This window comes from Physeter macrocephalus, chromosome 11 (genome assembly GCF_002837175.3).
Source record: "Physeter macrocephalus isolate SW-GA chromosome 11, ASM283717v5, whole genome shotgun sequence".
Classification (NCBI taxonomy): Eukaryota; Metazoa; Chordata; class Mammalia; order Artiodactyla; family Physeteridae; genus Physeter; species Physeter macrocephalus.
The window spans coordinates 56520574-56537746 of NC_041224.1; the positions used below are offsets into that span (position 1 = coordinate 56520574).

Genomic DNA, 17173 nt, shown 5'->3' on the forward strand with positions numbered 1-17173 from the left:
AACCCTTTGACAGGTTGTGTGACTTGCCCCAGTCTAGGACTGCCGGATATTAGCAAATAAAAATTTAAAAGGCCCAGCTAAATTTGAATTTCAGATAGACAGAATAATTTTTTTGGTGTCTGTCCCAAATACATCCTGTATTTGACCTGTCAACCCCACAGAGGCTTAGCCATGGGTGAGACTCCCTTCATAGTCACAGCCTCCTGCCTAGAGCAGTCCATGTAAGAACAGACTCTCACTGAGACTTTACCAGTCCTGTCCCGCCTTTGAGGAAAGACACCCCCTTGTTTACTAACAAACTAGGTTCAGTCAGCTTGCTGCCACCCAAGTCTAACAGCTGCTATATTCTGGCAGCCCAACAAGGAATGGAAGGAAATAGTGTAGTGGCCTTGTCCCACCTTTCTTTCTTTTTTGTTTTTAAGGCAAGAGAAGAAAACAGAAGATGGACTTGGGGCTGGTCCCTGATGGGACCATGACATTCTGATGAGTTTAACAAGGCCCAGAAATCAGACGGGAGGGCGATATGTATGGGGTGAAAAGCTTGCCCCGAATCTGCTGCATTCTTGTTGTAGGGAAACCAGGTTTAATCCCCCAAACCAGCAAGGTGTGGACTGGACCTCCAAGGCCACTATCTAGGTACAGCAAGGGTCTTCAGTGTCACCAAAAAAGCAAAGGGCTCGGGGCTGAGTCCCCCAGTTCTGCTACTGTGCAACCATGTGACCCCAGCCCAAATATTTAAACACTTTCAACCTCATTTCTTTATCTGTAAAATGGGATAAACTACCTTATCTCACAGGCTGCAAGGATTAAATGACACAGTAGCACTGGCACATAGTAGGTATTGATAAGTATGCACCAAATCTAGATCTGGCAATCAGCTGGGGAGAGGGGTTGTGAGAGAAAAGCTGAGGATGGCTGGGCAGGGAAGGAGCTGGCTTTTTCTTTCTCTGGTTTCTTCCTGCATCAGGATTATTTTAAAGGTTCTTAGAGGAAGGGATCATTTAACAGCCCTGGGGCTTAAACACCTACCTAATCCTTACCACCACCCTGAAAGTAACAGTTTCTCTGCCTGACAGATAAGGAGGTGGCCCAGCAAGGTTCGGATATTTGTCCTGGGTCAGACAGCAAATATGTCAGAGGCAAGTCACTTGAGCTCCCTGAGCCAATTTCCTCATTCATGAAATTGGGGGTGGAAGGTTGATATGAAGACTTAGGAAGTTGTGTGGACTTGGGAAGACAGGATGCACTCGGTGTGTGGATGTGGCCATGCCCAGTCTGTTTTAGTTCCTCACCTCCTTGTTCAGGGACAAGGGGGCTGAGCTGGCCCAGGCAGGTGCAGGCAAGGGGCAACGGGGGAGGCTGATGGGGAGAGGGCCCCTGTGGCCCGACTCCAGCTCCCTCTGGCTACAGGAAGCCAAGGCCTGCACCCCTGAGACAGGTCCTTCTGGACTGGAAGCGGTCTGGTCCTGCTTGCTTCCAGGAAACATGGGTTATGATAGCCTACAGAAGGTCCTGTACAGGTTCCAGACACCCCAAATCTCGCTTAATCATCACAACAACCCCACTGGTAGGCATTATTCCCTCCCCGCCACCCACCCCCAACACACACCCCCAGGTAAATTAAGGCTCAGCGAGTGACTTAATCAAGGTCATGGCGCAAATAAGCCAAGTCCAACTTTGCTCAAGATCTTTTCCCCCAGCAGGTGCTGGTAAGGTTGGGGCAGAGAGGCCCCCCCCACCAAAGCTTTCTGGACAAGCTACCTGTGTCCCTGACTGTACCCACCTCAGGCCTGGGTCTAGCTACCTCCGGATCCTGGCCTGTGACAGGCTGGCATCCCACTGGAGATGCAGTAACTGCCTCAGTCAACTGAGCTGAAACCAGGGCTCTAGAACTCAGAGCGAATACTCAAGAGGCGTGCCCCGATGGCCTCACGGGTTGGAATGGGCCTGACTCTAAGCCACCCCACGGGAAACCCTTCCTCCCTGCACCGTCCTGCCAGAAGCATCAGGGCCTCAGCTTGAATCTAGACTGGAGCGGTCACCCGGCACCGCTTTCCTCACCCCCACCCAAGGCAACAAGTCTGAAAGAACCAAAGAAACTATAGCCGACCCTCCTTGGAACCAGCATCGCCTATGTCCACAGCAGGACTGGGGCTTGGGCTCCTGGGACTAAGAGCCCAGGCAGATTAAAGTAAGGTGGGGTGGAGTGGCAGAAAGAACAGGGGACACGGGACAGAAGCCCCGGTTCAGATCCCGGCGTGTCACCTCGGGTAAGTGGCCGAAACTCTCTGGGCCCGTTCCTCCTCTATAATAAGCGGGAGGGCCTGCCCGGTCTCCCAGAGTTGGCACGGGGACCAACCAGGGAGCTAAGGGGCGTGACCGGGGCCGCACGCTAGCACGCTAACCGCACCCTCCTCGGCCCCGGCCCGCGGTCACCCCGTTCTCTCCTTAGGTGCCCCAACCTGGCATCCGTCACGCTGTCGGGCTGCGGCCACGTCACCGACGACTGCCTGGCGCGTCTCCTGCGCTCCTGCCCGCGCCTGCGCGCGCTGCGCCTGGAGAACTGCGCGCGCGTCACCAACCGCACGCTGACGGCCGTGGCGGCGCACGGGCGGGCGCTGCAGACGCTGCACGTGGACTTCTGCCGCAACGTGAGCGCGGCCGGCCTGCGCTGTCTGCGCGCCGCGTGCCCGCGCCTGACGCTGCGCGCCGAGCACAGCGCGGCCATGATCCCCGATCAGCCCCCACGCGGCCTGCGTTCGCCTGGCGCTGCCCTCCGCAAGCAGCTTCTGCGCTAGGCCAGCCGGGCCGTGGCTGGGACACCGGCCCTGGGCCTCCGGGCGGGAGGAGTGGCGTGCACTGAATAACAGCCCCTAGACAGCCGCCACATCCTCAGCCAAGATGGGGATACGAGCGCCTCCCCCACATTACGATTTTATACATTGGCTGAGTGCAAGATTTGATGGCCAGATGCTTGGCAAACACTCGGGTGTTTCTCACTAAACACAGCACCCTTCCCTGTCTCCCCTAAGCACCCGGTTCTCCGCCTGGCGCTGCGCGGGAGCCCTTAGCCCATACTCCCCGGCTGAGGTTGCAGTTGGTGAGGGGGGTGGTCTAAATAACAGCCATGGGGAGGCGTGGCCGCTCGGAGCTACCCGGGGGCGCGTCTCCGTGCTGCACCAGCGGGAGGAGGGGAGGCACCCCGGGCGCAGGGCGCTAGAGAGCCATCGAACGGGTTATCTAGAGGCTTTGCTCCGCGCCCACTCCAGCCCGCTAGCCTTTCATCTGGCAGATGCATTCCTAGCAGTGACTGCAAACGCGATTCTAGAAAATTCACTTGTTGCTGTGATTCTTTCATAAACGATGGTTATCCTTATTTTCTACCGTTCTCCCATCATAAAGGGAAACAATCATTGGAAAAACCCAAAGTAAAGACATAAAAACAAAAGCAGCAGACCTGGTTAAATCCTTGGTTAACGAAGCCATTAAAAGGCAATGCAAAGTTAAATTTTTACCTGCTATATTTGCTGAACGTGGGCGCACGCCTGGAGTTCAACTTCAGGGCTTTAGTCACCGGTGCCCCATCTTTAGCCACCAAAGGAAGGGCTCCCAGCCATCCTGCAGCCTCCTGGTTCTAGGTACACGGGGAAAACTTTGGGTAAGTGGGGAAAGGAGGGAGAATGGTGGAGTGGTGGGTGATAGTCACACCCTGACTCCTCCCATCACCAGCTGAGATCAAGGCCCTTTAACCACCTGAGGCCAGGTGTTTCTTCTTTGTGAAAGGGGCTCTTGATGCCTACTCCCGTTGATGGGCTGCACGCCACAGGCCTACAAGGCCTGCACTTGTCCAGCTTTAAGACTGAAGAAAGAGCCCAGAGTCAGCAGCAGAGACGTCAATGGTTTAATGGATGGAGGGATCTTACATGTCTGAAGCAAGGTCCTGGAGTGACGCCCCACTGTGTGCAGCTGATGGTGGGCAGGACATGGTGGCAGTCTGTGCTTGGTTGGGGGGGAGGGGAGATTACCAGTTATAGGGGAATTGATGTCAGGTGAGCTCATTAGTTACAAGGGAAACCAATGGAATGGCATTGCCCCTCACAACCCCTTTGATAAGAACAGCCTCAGCTGGGGCCTGGGACAAGAACAAAGGAAGATCAGTCGTGTGTAAGGTTTAGGTGAAACAGGCACTGGTCAGGCAGGGGATGTACAGAGAGCAAGAGAACAGCCATCTTGAGAGGCCTGACCATACACATGGGTTCCTTAATTCGTTGCCCCAATATCGGGAAACAGCAAGGAAAAAAAGACATTCTCATGGAGCTTATGTTTTAGTGGGGGAAGAGACAGTAAGTAATTGGTGTATAAGAAGATAAGTACTGGGCTTCCCTGGTGGTGCAGTGGTTGAGAGTCCGCCTGCCGATGCAGGGGATACGGGTTCGTGCCCAGGTCTGGGAGGATCCCACATGCCGCAGAGCGGCTGGGCCCGTGAGCCATGGCCGCTGAGCCTGCGCGTCCGGAGCCTGTGCTCTGCAATGGGAGAGGCCACAGCAGTGAGAGGCCCGCGTACCGCAAAAAAAAAAAAAAAAAAGAAAAGTACTGGGGAAGAGGGAAAATACAGGGTAAGAGGATATTTGGGAATTGCTGGAAAGGAAAAAGCAACTTAAAAGAGGTCAACCAATGTAAGCCCCATTGAGAAGTAGTCATTTGAGAAAGGAAGTGGGGGAGAGAACGGTGTAGCGTCTGGAGGAAAATATTCCAGACAAGAGGGAACAGCCTCCAGCGCAAAGGCCCCAGACTAGGAGCATGGCTGGTGTGTTACGGCTGGAACAGAGTGAGTGAGAAGGAAAGGTAAGCAAGAGAGGTGATGAGAAAAATAAGGGATAAGAGGGGCCTCACCCAGGCCTCAGAGGTTATTATGAGGATGAAACGGGAGCTGGAGATCCCCCATTCAGGCCACCTCCAGCAGGTGCCAGGGCCCCAAGAAGATGATGGTGAAGGCCCAGAGGGGCTGAAATTTCTCTAGGCAGAGCCTGTGGACAGGCAAACAGCACCCTACCTCGCCCAAACCCCTCCAGGGACTGCCGAAGGCCTCAGTTGCTGCCCCTGGGCCCGTGGTTAGACCATCCCTTAGCCCAGAAACCGGTAACCGCACTGACCCTGGACCGGCATAATCCTTCCTCATCCCTGTGTGGGGAAAGCCAGCCCTGCCAGACCACCAGCTGCAGTGGAACGTGAGGGCCTACTACTAGCCTGTGAGACCCAGGCGTCCTCTGGGTGATTTTCTAGTTTACCCACCCTTGCTCTGAACTCTGGAGAGAGGCTTTGCAGGAAATTAATTTTTCAGCCACTACTGCAAACATTGTTGAAAGAAAGCTCAGGCTTCCAGGGACTTAAATGTTTGTTTAAAACAGAGCCACTTAAACCCCATGGCTTTGCTTTCATCATCTCTGATAAGCCCCAATTCCCAGAGGTCTTGTTTGCCCTAAGTTGGTGGTTTAGTCTGGGGAAAAACAGGACCCTGGTTTCTAGCTCTCCTCTGACCAAGGGCAGGTCAGCCCTCTTCAAACCTCAGCTTTCTTACCTATATAATGGGATAGCTAGAGAATCTTGCTTGCAAAGTTCTCTTAAGGGTTATGAGACTCTGTTTGTAAAGCAAACAAAGGTTACTGTATTTTCAGCTGGAAAGCGGGTAACCTACATTCCCCTGAGGTTCCTTTTCCCACAGAAGCTCTTTTATAAATGAGGGGTAAGTTCCCCTTGATGCCTAGTAAACCCTCACATACCAAGACTAGTGATCACAGAATGAAAGCTGTGCTGACAGTTGTGTCCAGCGTTGTTTCTAGGGCTCCAATTAGGTCCTGCCCCCTGCACAGGACCTTTGGGTCCCTGAGCCCCAGGCCCATCTGAGGTACTCCTGGAAGGCAGGCACTACTCTCCACCCTGCCTTCTAACAGTCCCTGTTCATTCACATCACCAGGCACTGAGCAAAGGCACTGGACAGAACACAGTGCCCTGCTTAATCTAAAAACAGCTTTCAAGGTCTTCTCTCAGATTTGCATAGAACAAGGGGCACTGCATGCTTATCCACCAACTCATTCATCTCACAAACATTTACTGGGTATTGGGCATGGGCTGCGCCAGGCCCTACCTCAAGGGAGTCACTCTAGTCAGAAGACGTGCAGCTGGGGTTGAGGGGGGTTTTGAGTGCTCTCCCAGCTCTGCCAGCCATAACTTCTGACAAGTTATGACTTCTCGGAGGCTCCATTTCTCTATTTGTAAAATAGGACCAGTACACTCTCTGTGACGCTGTGCTGAGATTTTGTCTAATTGCGTACTGCCTGGAAGGCAGAGGGTAGGGAAAGGCATCCTCACATCCACAGGGGGCTAGAAAAGCCAAGTGCCCAGCAGAAGCCACAAGAAGCAACACTTGATGGAGGACACAGCCTTTGAGCTGAGAACTGGAAGACTGACCCCAGCTCCCATAAGGTTGGTATCAGCAGCAGGCACAGCTCAGGAAAGACAGTCAGGAAGCCCAATGCATGTCCAGAGAAGGGCGAGGTGGGGGAGATGGGAGCCTGACCCAGAGCCACTTGGAAATGGCTTGGGGATTATCTGTGCCCTCACAGCCTCCATTAGAACACCCCACAGACTTTGCCCTGCTCCTGAATGCTAACTCTTTTCACTCTCAGTTTTGGCCAAGGCAGCCAAAGTGAAAGCTAGCGGGAGGGTGCAGAACCTCCTCACTGGGGCAGGACAGTGCCCCCTAGTGGGGGGCTGGCCCCAGTCACCACATCATACTGGCTAGTCGGCTGACCCTCAACACCAGCAGAGGCTGGGGCCACATGCTCTGAGGTCAGGGCCTCCAGATTGCTCCCTAGGAAGCAGAGCCTGCTGGGGGGTACATTGTGCTCTGAGGCTTGTCTTACAGGGACACACTGGCCAGTTTTGGCACAGGCTGAATGTTTGCAGGGGGCTGACTGAGCCCCCTCAACTCCACCACTGGCGTGCTGACAGGAAGCCAGGACTCGCAGCTCTCGTCTGTACGTACCTGTGATCCAGCATGTTCCCTCTCCTGACCTCGAATTCTTGGTCTCTAAAGGGAGAGATCATCTGACGCCTTAGTTCTAGGATTCCTCCAGCTCTGGGATTCAATGCCCAAGACTTGCTTCTTGCTAAAAACCGAGCTCACCACATATAGGTTTCATCTCGCTGGCAGTGCTGGGCAAAGGCCACGAAGCTGGGAGGCCCAGAAAAAAGCTGCACCTTGAAAGGGCCTTTAAGGAAATCTTAAATTTTAAAGGCTAGGGGGTCAAAGTTCTCTTGAGACTTTTTAAGGGTGATAGAAACTGCAAGGATTTGTTAACTGAATGAGTCTAGCAAAGAAAAAAAAAAAAAGGCCTAAGCCTCTATGGGGGTTGAAAGTGAACTATGGGGGAAAAAATAGCTGCACTAGGCTCATTTCAGCTCCTCACATCTCCTCCTCTCACCCAGAGCTTCAAAAGTTGAGAGACCGGGGACTTCCCTGGCGGCGCAGTGGTTGAGAGTCCGCCTGCCGATGCAGAAGACACGGGTTCGTGACAGGTTTCCAGCAAAGAAATGGCATCTGTTATAAAACCAAGGTGTCTGTGCAGGTCTTTCTCGCAGAGTTAGGCCTCCTGAGAAGCCACCCGTTAGGCCTGACAGGTGGGGCCTGAGCATCAGCCTGCTGCGGGTGCCCTTTCCCCTGAGTCCAGAGGGAACTGAGGCAGCACAGCCCAGAGCCTCATGAAAGTCAAGGCCTTATTGTGATTTAAAATAGTCTGAGACTGCAGACTTAGCCTCAGCCCAGCCCACCAAGAGGGAACAGCTACTTGTCACCGGAAGCCAGCCCAGAAGGCCCAAAGAGACCCCTTTTGGCATTGTCCAGGATCTCAGCAGCACACAGAGGCCGTTCTTCGCTGAGAGAAGTTCCCTCCTGGCCCAGAGGCCCGGACAGTGCCTTCCCACTCCCCAGGTGCATGCTTCAAGCAAAAAGACCTTCACCACTGCTTCTGACTGAGCTCTCAGATCAAGTATTAAGGGCTCAGAACCCCCTGGGGGTCCCCAGAAGCTGTGGTCTCCTTCTGAGACACAATGCCAATTGAAGCCTCTTTTCCATAAAACTGAAATGTCTTCATTCTAAATATTATTAGATACACTCACTGGGAAATATCCATGCACCACATCATCTTAGCCAACAAAACCACATCTTCTTCCAATTTCTCTTCACAAACACACACCTTTTACCTTCCTGGTGGAAAACAAGCACCTGTAAGGCTCTCTGTCTGGCACCTCATTTGAGCAGGCTGTCAGCCTTGACCTTGTCCATGAAGTACACTGGAAGTAGCGTGTGGCATGAACTTGTAGTGGATGAAAGAGAGAAGCCACCCAAAGGCTGTGCCCTCTCCCTGTTCCCACTCGCAGAGCCTTCACAGCTGCTCTCCAGATAGCCCTTTCTCCCAGGACCACATGCTCATTCTGACATGCCTGAGCAAATGAACACATCACCAGGGCCTTCAAGGTCTGGGTTTAAGCACCAAGGGTGTAACCCCTTCCCTAGTCCCCTGCACAATTCCCCACCATCATTCAAGAACATAAAAGCCACGCATTAGGGCTTCCCTGGTGGCGCAGCGGTTGAGAGTCCGCCTGCCGATGCAGGGGACACAGGTTTGTGCCCCGGTCCAGGAAGACCCCACATGCCACGGAGCAGCTGGGCATGTGAGCCGTGGCCGCTGAGCTTGCGCGTCCAGAGCCTGTGCTCCCCAACGGGAGAGGCCACAACAGTGAGAGGCCCGCGTACCACACACACACACACAAAAACAGCCACGCATTAGTTCTCAAATTAATTCACACATTCACATGGTCACTCATTCATGTATGCTAAGTGCCCACTTGGCTGCCCTTCCAGGGTAGTGACACGTTATTGTAAACTGCCTCGCTCTTTAATTCCATCACTGGATCCGCTGGCTCCTCAAAGGGCGGTGGGGGTGGGCAGTCAGAACTGTATCACTTTAGTTAGTTTCCTCCTTGCCTAGTAGAGCTGCATCCTGTACCAGGTATCCTGGGTCTGTTCAAGAAAGGCTATTAGCGTGTTACACTTTAAGCCAGCTACGGAGAGGGAGGAAGCATAGTACTAAGGGATGGACACAGGGACCCTGTAGTGAGGGGACACAGTGAGAGACCAAGGATGACTGAACCAGTGAAAACAGGAGCTTTCACCTCAGGGGGCTGCTATACCCATGTGGCCCTCTGCTCTGTCATTTCCAAGCAAAGCCCAGTGTGAAGGAATGTTTCTGATGAGTCAAAAAGCTGTCGGAGTGAAACTAGTCTGAAAGCTCATTCTCTCTTCATCAAAGCTCCAATAACAAAAGCAGCCCATGCACTGATTCCTGAATTGGCTTTATTTCTCTGCATAAGGAACCCTGCACAGGCAATTCAAATTAAAACAAAATAAATATATGAATATTCATGTAAAACTGTCCTTTCTAATGAACAATTATACACAATGTACAATTTCATGTTCACTGGGTGGGTTTACAAAAATGTACCATTCCCAACTAAAAATGCACCGAAATGGTTCCATGCAAACTTATCAAAAGTGATCACAAATATGGAGGGAAAAACCTGACTTAGAGCACTTTGTCTTTTTTTTGTACAATCACAGAAAAATAAAAACATCTAATTTCTTTGTTACATTTAGAGTAACTAAATGTGGCCACTGTTTATAATGTCGGTTTATGTTCCTAAAACATCTATTAGTTACCATAAAAGTGTATCAGCATTAAGTTGGAAGTGAGCATTATTGAGAAGAAGGAGGGGCGACGGCACCCTGGGTGGTCAGTAGTCAGTGTCAGAGCCCTCAGCGTTGTCCACGTTTCGCGAGAGCATGTAGTTGTCCATGTCGATTGAGCGGCAGTTGTTGATGGCGTAGCGCAGGCGCTCAGCCATGACCAGCTGGCTGGAGTAGGGTGGCAGTCTCAGCTGGAAGAAGCAGGTCTGTGAGGTAGGCAGACTGTCGTAAGGCTGTGGAGAGAGAGACCCAGAGCTGTGACTGCAGCACTGGGGTATCATGGGGGGAGCAGGGCTGCTCATCACCACCACCCCCAAAGTCAGGAAAGCACTTCTCCCTGCCTTCAGGTGGGCTCCACGGACATGACTGACTGCACGGCCACCTGGAGAGCAAGCAGAGACTTGGCAGTGGTAGGAAGAGCGCAGGCTCTGGTGTCCTGTGGCCATCTAGCTTTTGGCGAAGATGCTTCTTTCCTCTCCTCACTCCTCCAAAGCCCTCACGTGTGAAATGAAAATGAGCCCTGACTGGCAGGGTTGCCTGGTAGAACACACTTCGCACAGTGCCTGCCACAGAGTAGGAGTGCAACAGAGTTCGCTCCCTTTCACCAAGAGGGTGCAAACTTGAAGCTGCTGCAGGGATTCCCCCAGCAGAGCTGGTGAAATGGAAGGAACAACTGTAAGGGAGTCACCACACTCCTCCTCCCCTCACCGTCCTCCTAGCGAGCATTCTGCCATCCTTCACCTGCCATGGCCACCAGCACACCGCTCAGATGAGGAAGGAGCAGTGAATGAAATCCCAGCCCAGCCCTTTAACCGATGGTGATGCAGTCGTTTAAAATGGTAATTATGAAGATTAGCAGCAAAACAGAAAAGTGCTGGAGATAGACTGTTAGGTGGAAAAAGCAGAATACAAAATTCCAAATGCGTCATGCAAAAATGTATATGCTTGAAGAATTACACAAAGGTGAAAGGTGAAAATGGCTATCACTAGGAGGGACAGGATTCCTGTCCCTCCCTGCAAACACTGTCCTGCCTTGCAAACACAACTATTTTCCAAACTATCTGTAATGATAGTAATGATTTACATTGTTTTTATAATTTTTTAAAAAATGAGTTTTTAAAAAAGAACCTGCCCTCTCTTTCTCATTGAACTCCTTGAAACCAGCCTTCCTCCTCCTCAGAACTCGACATCAGGTGAGTGCAATTCTGAGGTGGGAGATGGAGGGCCCAGAAGCTTAGCTGTGCCAGAGCCAGTGATGAATGCAGAAAAACCTCAACCCACAGACATTAAAGGGGAATGTCAACAGGTGGCTCTGATTTGGAAACTAGAGAAATGGTTTAAAAGTCACAAAGGAGAGACCCACAGTGGTCAGTTTTCTGAGGCTAAAACCCCCCAGGCAGGGGATTAATAATGGATTAACTCCTGGGATGGCAGGGTAGCCCAGGACAGATACAAGGCAAGGCTTTTTTCCAGAGCTGAAGAGAAGCAAACCATTTCCTCCTCCCCATCTTTCTCTGAAGCAACAAAACAGATTTACAACTTATAGTTTCTGGCAAGTCACATCGAAAATTTACAGAAAGGCTCTTTTCATAGCCTTTCCTGTGCATGGCCTCTCCAGCAAGCCTAGGAGCGGAGCCCAGGCAGGCAGCCTCAGGAGGCAGCAGGGGAGGGACGGCTTTGACTACAGCAACTTTCAAGGGGTAGTTACAGGAAAAACACCAGAAAGGCAGATACTGAAATCTGATGAAACTGGTAGGATGGGCCCTTGAGTGAGGAGGTCCTACCTTCCTTACTGTTTCCGGAATAAACACCATGGGCCCTGCTCAGGGGACTGCCCAGCTCACGGCGGGTGGAGAAGGAGAAAGAGGGAGCACAGACGCGTCTAACTTAATGTTGGGTTCGAGGAGTGTACCAAGTGTCCAGGAGATGGATATAAGAAGATCTAAGTCTGCCTGGAGGAATAGTCAGGAGGCATAGGAAAGCATCCAGGAAGGCTTTCTGGAGGAGATGACATTGGTATTGGGCTTAAACGATGAGTAATTGCTTGCCAGGCATAGATGGAAAGGGATGGGAGGAGAACTTACTAAAGCAGTGGGAATAGCCCGCACAAAGGCACAGACATTTAAAAACAGTGTGACCTTGGGAGTTCCCTGGTGGCTTAGTGATTAAGATCCCAGGCTTTCACTGCCGTGGCCTGGATTCAATCCCTGGTTGGGGAACTGAGATACCGCAAGCCATGCGGTACGGCCAAAAAAAACCCTCCCCAAACAAACAAACAAAAAACCCCCAAAGGGCTTCCCTGGTGGCGCAGTGGTTGCGAGTCCGCCTGCCGATGCAGGGGACGTGGGTTCGTGCCCTGGTCCAGGAAGATCCCACGTGCTGTGGAGCGGCTGGGCCCGTGGGCCATGGCCGCTGGGCCTGCGCGTCCGGAGCCTGTGCTCCGCAGCAGGACAGGCCGCAGCAGTGAGAGGCCTGCGTACCGCAAAAAAAAAAACACACAAAAAACAAAACAAACAAACAAACAAAAAAACCCAGAAATAAAAAACAGTGTGGTCTGTCAGGAGAAAGGCAAGCAGCCCATGATGGCCAGAACATAATAAGCATCAAGAGGTGATATCAGAAGGCAGGGCAGAGGCCAGACTGTGGAGGTGCTGAAGACTGCTAAGGTGGCTGGCGTTTATCCTGGAGTCAACACAAGGGGCTGCTGAAAGGTGTGAAAGGAAAAGAGTGACGCGGTCAGAGGGGTGCTTGAGAAAGATGACTCTGGCAGCAGTGTGCATTTAAGCCTCTAAGCCCTTTTATTCCTAAGCCATCTGTCAAAACAGCAGCTGGGCTGGAGCTCTGCAGCAGGGACCTTTCATCAGGGTGCAGAGAAGCTGCACTGCCTGCTCCGTGATGCACACCACGCACGTAGCCACAGAGCACGTTATTGCTGCTCCCTGTGTCTTCACGTTCCTTCTGGAGCATGTGCACCAGTTAATGGTTAGTATCTTCATGAAAACAAATAAACAAGACAGTGTCCCAGTGCAGAAGTCACACAATGAAAAGGCATAGGAAATATGAGGCAGAGGCAACATGATGACCCTTCTGCCAAGCTTAGCTTTCATTCAGGAAGCTACTGGAAGATTCAGCGAAGGTTGTTGGTTGTAGTGTGCTTTCTACATCCATTTAGGACTTTTTAAAACTGAAGTTATGTGATGTTTCTAAACAAGTTTTTGTGCTTGATTTTTTAAAAAAATCTGGAAATTCCAAGCATTAATCCTGAATTGGCAGGCCTACTTGAAGCCCAACATGCAAGCATCAAGGAAGCAATAAAGGCACACATTACCAAGGAAGAAAAAATATCTTACTTACCCGATCAACCTTCATGATCTGAAATCTCTGAGAAATATCAGCAGTGTTGGCTGGTAGTCGAGATCTTCCAGACACAAACCTCATGAAAAGCACCCGCTCCTCGTTGGAGAACTCCTCCAGAGTGTGCCAGAACCACTGCACCAGCTGATGCTGCTCATCCACCTCCCGGTACCGCACCACTTTCTTCAAGACTTCTACAGAGATCTCGGGCATCCCGCACACCATCTGCTCCAGCTGCTTTGCTGTGAGGAGGGACAGCAGCGGCACGGGGACGATCCAGGACATCCCTTCTCGGACCGCAGCCACCTGCTCCCAGGAGAGGTTGTTCATTCAATGTGTGCGCATACACTGGGGACCCATGGTGGACCCAATTGGGCCGGGCACCTCGTGCGTGCTCATCTGCTCCCAGGCCCTCTACTTGTCCCTCAGAACTGGCATGACTGCACACGGCCCAACCTCCTTGCCTCTGACCCTATGTTAGAACTTCTCCCTGCCTGTAGGACTCATACACTCCTTCCTGTCCCAGTTCAAGTCAATCCAGGAGCCCACCTTCCCTGCCCCACAAAATCCCAGCCCACTGGGGCCTTCCCTAATGCCAACCACACTCCTAATCACACACGGCCATGGGCTGTTAAACTGTGTTATGTGGGATACTTTGTCTTTTCATCAGGGTAAGAAGCTCTTGGAGGATGTGTCTAGAGCTTCTACTGTTTTTGTAATTTATATTTTCTTTTGAAAACAGTTATATCCTTTTTGTAAAAATCATTTGTGCTGATTGTAAAAGAAAAACAAAAGTACAAAGAAGAAAGTAAAACAGAGACATCCTTTTGTAGGAAGGCTGCAAAAAGGACAGAAAATTTGACCAGGAGATGGGTTCTGTATCCCAGCTCCACCACTTCTTTTACTTTAATTTTCTGATCTGAAAAATCAGGTAAATAATTGCTGCTCCCATGATTATGACAGGTATTTTAAATGAGTCTGTGTGACTGGGCAGTTAGCCCCTGTTAGCACAGTGCAGAGAACAGGTCAGTCAGGGAATGCCGAAGGGGTGCTGCCAGAGGCTGCCACGCAGTCTGTTTGGCAAAACCCCTCCAAGGTTGTGCAGTAGTGTGTACTCTACACACAGACCCATCACTGTTCCAGGTTTGTTTCATAAATAACTTCTCCACTCTTGGCCAATTCAAAACCATCTACCACAAACAAGACCAAACCAGAGAACCAGAACAGGAGCCACACCTTGAGGAAGGCCCTGGAGTTATGATTGTACAAGGTTGTCATGCCCAGGGCTAAGGAACAGAGTGGCAGTGAGGGCAGTCTCTACTGATAGTAAAGGGAATACCCCAGCCAAAGTCTGCCAAAAAACAAGCTGTTTGCCTGGTAGGATACAAACCAAAAGCTGTCTGGAAAAAAAAAGGCTGAGGTACAGGAATGGCTTCTTGGGTCGGGAACAACTAGGGACAGCTATGGGAAGAACACGGGGTTCTAAGAGACAAGGAGGAAGTGAAAGAGGAAGATGGCCTTGTTACCAAGAAAGCAACAAAGCCAGGGCAGAGCACAGCAGATGGAGAGCAGGTCAAGCTGACCTTCATAGGAAAGGCCAGCACAAGAGCCTGGACACCACAGTTAAACCTGGTTTGCGATCCTGGCTTTGCCTTGGGCACATCACTTCACTTCTCTGGACTCCACGCATTCATTTGTGAAATGGTGATAGTAATTTCTATCTTTCAGAGTAACTATGTGAAAAACCGCACATGCGGGTGCCTGGTACCACATCTGGCATACAGAAGGTGATCAGGAAATTTTGGGTCAGTTATTCAGTCTGTAAGGAGTAAACATATTCAAGAACTAGAGACAAACCCTAAGCCCTGGCTGTGTAAACAACATTGGTGACAGGATCCACCCTTACTAAGCTAAAGGGTACAGTTTTCTGACTAGACTTGGCCCAAAGTCAGAGTCAAAGAAGGAACCAGGAGTGAAGGGTGTAGAATATATACACTTCAAATTAGTACACAGCCTCAGAGCCTGCATCCAGCTCCTGAGAAGAACCCAACATATTCTGCAAATAAGGTATTACTGAAGTGGCTATGAAGGATTGTATAACCAAAACCACCACTTTTGGACACAATATTCATTTCTATGGTCACTCACCATATTCCCATCATTTATTAAATGCTTACTACATATCAGCATAGAACAAGGCTATATAAGTTACATATATGAAATACATTTTTCGTTCAATGTCTCACACACTAATTGAAGAAAAAAGACCCAAACTCTGCAGGCTAATTCTTAGACCACAACACAGAAGTATGTGATATCTTGAGGAATTTCTAGGTAACAAAAAAGATATGTACAGACCTGAAGGAAAGTTTGTCCAGAGAGGAGATGCTTTCTCAGCTGGGGCTTGAAGGACTGCAGCAGGAAGGGGAAAGAAGCACTCACGTGGGATTGCAAGGCCAGTGTTTATGGGTTCATTCACATGGACCCTGACTGACCAAGCTGGAGTGGGACACTGGGTTGGGGGGCAGTAAGAAATGAAGACAAACAGGACAGAGGAAGAGTGAGAGTGAGAAGGCAGGTTCTGAAGGCCTGGGGGAGGGCTTGGCCTCGATCCTACCAGTGACCAATTCAGGGCTCACCTAAGGCCTTGAGTGAGGAGACAGCAGGCCCTGAGATTACGCCTGAAAAGTCTCTGAAAAGGGACTGAAATACATTGGGTTGGCCAAAAAGTCTTCCATAACATCTTATGGAAAAACCCGAACGAACTTTTTGGCCAACTCAATAGATACTGATTAATCAACACAGTGAATTCATGTGCCAAAATTCAGTAAAAACCGGACAGCTCCTGTTTGAAGACAAATGCAAACATTCATATGCACCTCCCAAAATGTTTCATCTCACCTGTCGGTCCATTTCATGAAGTCGATATTCAATGGCCCTCTCCACATACTCCTTCCTATTAGAAAACGTGAGTGGGATACTATTTCCACCAGGGATTATAGGAACCATTTTGCCATCAGCGCTCTGGCCAACAAAAGAGTCAAGAGGAATCATCTGAGAATAGAAGAAAATAAAATTTTTACTCCATGGTAGAAATGACCACAAAAAGTATGTTACACACAAATACAGAAAAACATTAACAATATCAAAAATTTTTAAGGATGAAAACAAGGCATCTGAGATAACTGATCAGGCTACTTGATCAGCAGAGAGTGCTGACTCATCTGGTTGTAATTAAAAATGAGGTTGAATCTCTCTGCCTCCAAATCAGGTTTGATGAACTCTGGTCATCCCGGGCCTCCCTCTCCACCTGGGTTCTCTCTGTCCTTCACTCTAGCAGGCAGAGAATGGATTAAAGGGGAAGGAGCAGAAGCTGGGTGCTGGAGCTGACTCTCTTAGCAGTTATTTAAACTGCTGGGTTGAGCTGCTAAACGCAGCAATGGCATATGGCATGGGTCAGCCAGACAGCAAATGGAAGGCCATACCTGAGCTTTACACAGAAAAATTCTAGTCAACACCAACAGAAACATGAACCAGCCAGGATTTACCTCATGGAAACTCTCCTCGGTAATCCCACTGTCTTCAATGTGAAGAATGCTGTTGAGAGTCTGCACGTAGAGCAGATCCACCTCCTCCAGGTCTTCCAGGGTGAGTGGGACGCAGCACAGCTGCTTCCACACCAGAGGGGCTAAGTGGAGGTCCAGAGGCTTCTTTGTGCGAATGGCAACCCCCATTAAAATTCCCAAGAACTTAAACTGCATTAAGTGTTCATCGAGGCAGGCAGAAGGGTTAAAAAGGAACCTGCAGAATTAAAGGAACTATTTCAAACAAGGTTGTCCTCATTTTTATTAGAAATAAGTTATCAAACAGCTATAGCATTAGTCTAGACCTGTGCTGTCCAATATGGCAGTCATTAGCCGCATGTGGCTATTTAAATTAATTAAATAAAATCTAAAATTCAGTTCTTCAGCTCCTATAACCACATTTCAGGTGCTCAATAGCCACATATGACCT

At 50.3% G+C, this 17173-nt stretch overlaps 2 protein-coding genes across 2 annotated transcripts in view; one reads left to right on the top strand and one right to left on the bottom strand.

Moving 5' to 3' along the window:
* Positions 1–1485: 1485 nt before the first annotated feature.
* LOC129392550 (F-box and leucine-rich protein 22-like) lies at positions 1486–6124 on the top strand. The gene is made up of 3 exons (XM_055088463.1): positions 1486–1567; positions 2189–2270; positions 2453–6124. The coding sequence occupies exons 1-3, from the start codon at positions 1486–1488 to the stop codon at positions 2796–2798; spliced, it is 510 nt and encodes a 169-aa protein (XP_054944438.1). The 3' UTR covers positions 2799–6124.
* A 3273-nt stretch (positions 6125–9397) lies between these two features.
* Positions 9398–17173, bottom strand: part of HERC1 (HECT and RLD domain containing E3 ubiquitin protein ligase family member 1) — a 212402-nt gene continuing 204626 nt past the window's right edge. The window contains exons 75-78 of the mRNA XM_028494914.2: positions 16708–16960; positions 16061–16213; positions 13160–13465; positions 9398–10038 (exon numbers count right to left, since the gene is read on the bottom strand). Coding sequence (XP_028350715.1) covers positions 9853–10038; positions 13160–13465; positions 16061–16213; positions 16708–16960 — 898 coding nt within the window. The 3' untranslated portion in view covers positions 9398–9852. The remainder of the gene's footprint in view (positions 10039–13159; positions 13466–16060; positions 16214–16707; positions 16961–17173) is intronic.

Bases quoted from the DNA above. Each gene is read 5' to 3' on its own strand.
- LOC129392550 (XM_055088463.1), top strand. From the start codon at position 1,486: ATGGGTTATGATAGCCTACAGAAGGTCCTGTACAGGTTCCAGACACCC. The intron at 1,568-2,188 runs GTAGGCATTATT...CCCAGGCAGATT, and splicing joins TCATCACAACAACCCCACTG to AAAGTAAGGTGGGGTGGAGT. The intron at 2,271-2,452 runs GTAAGTGGCCGA...TTCTCTCCTTAG, and splicing joins ATCCCGGCGTGTCACCTCGG to GTGCCCCAACCTGGCATCCG.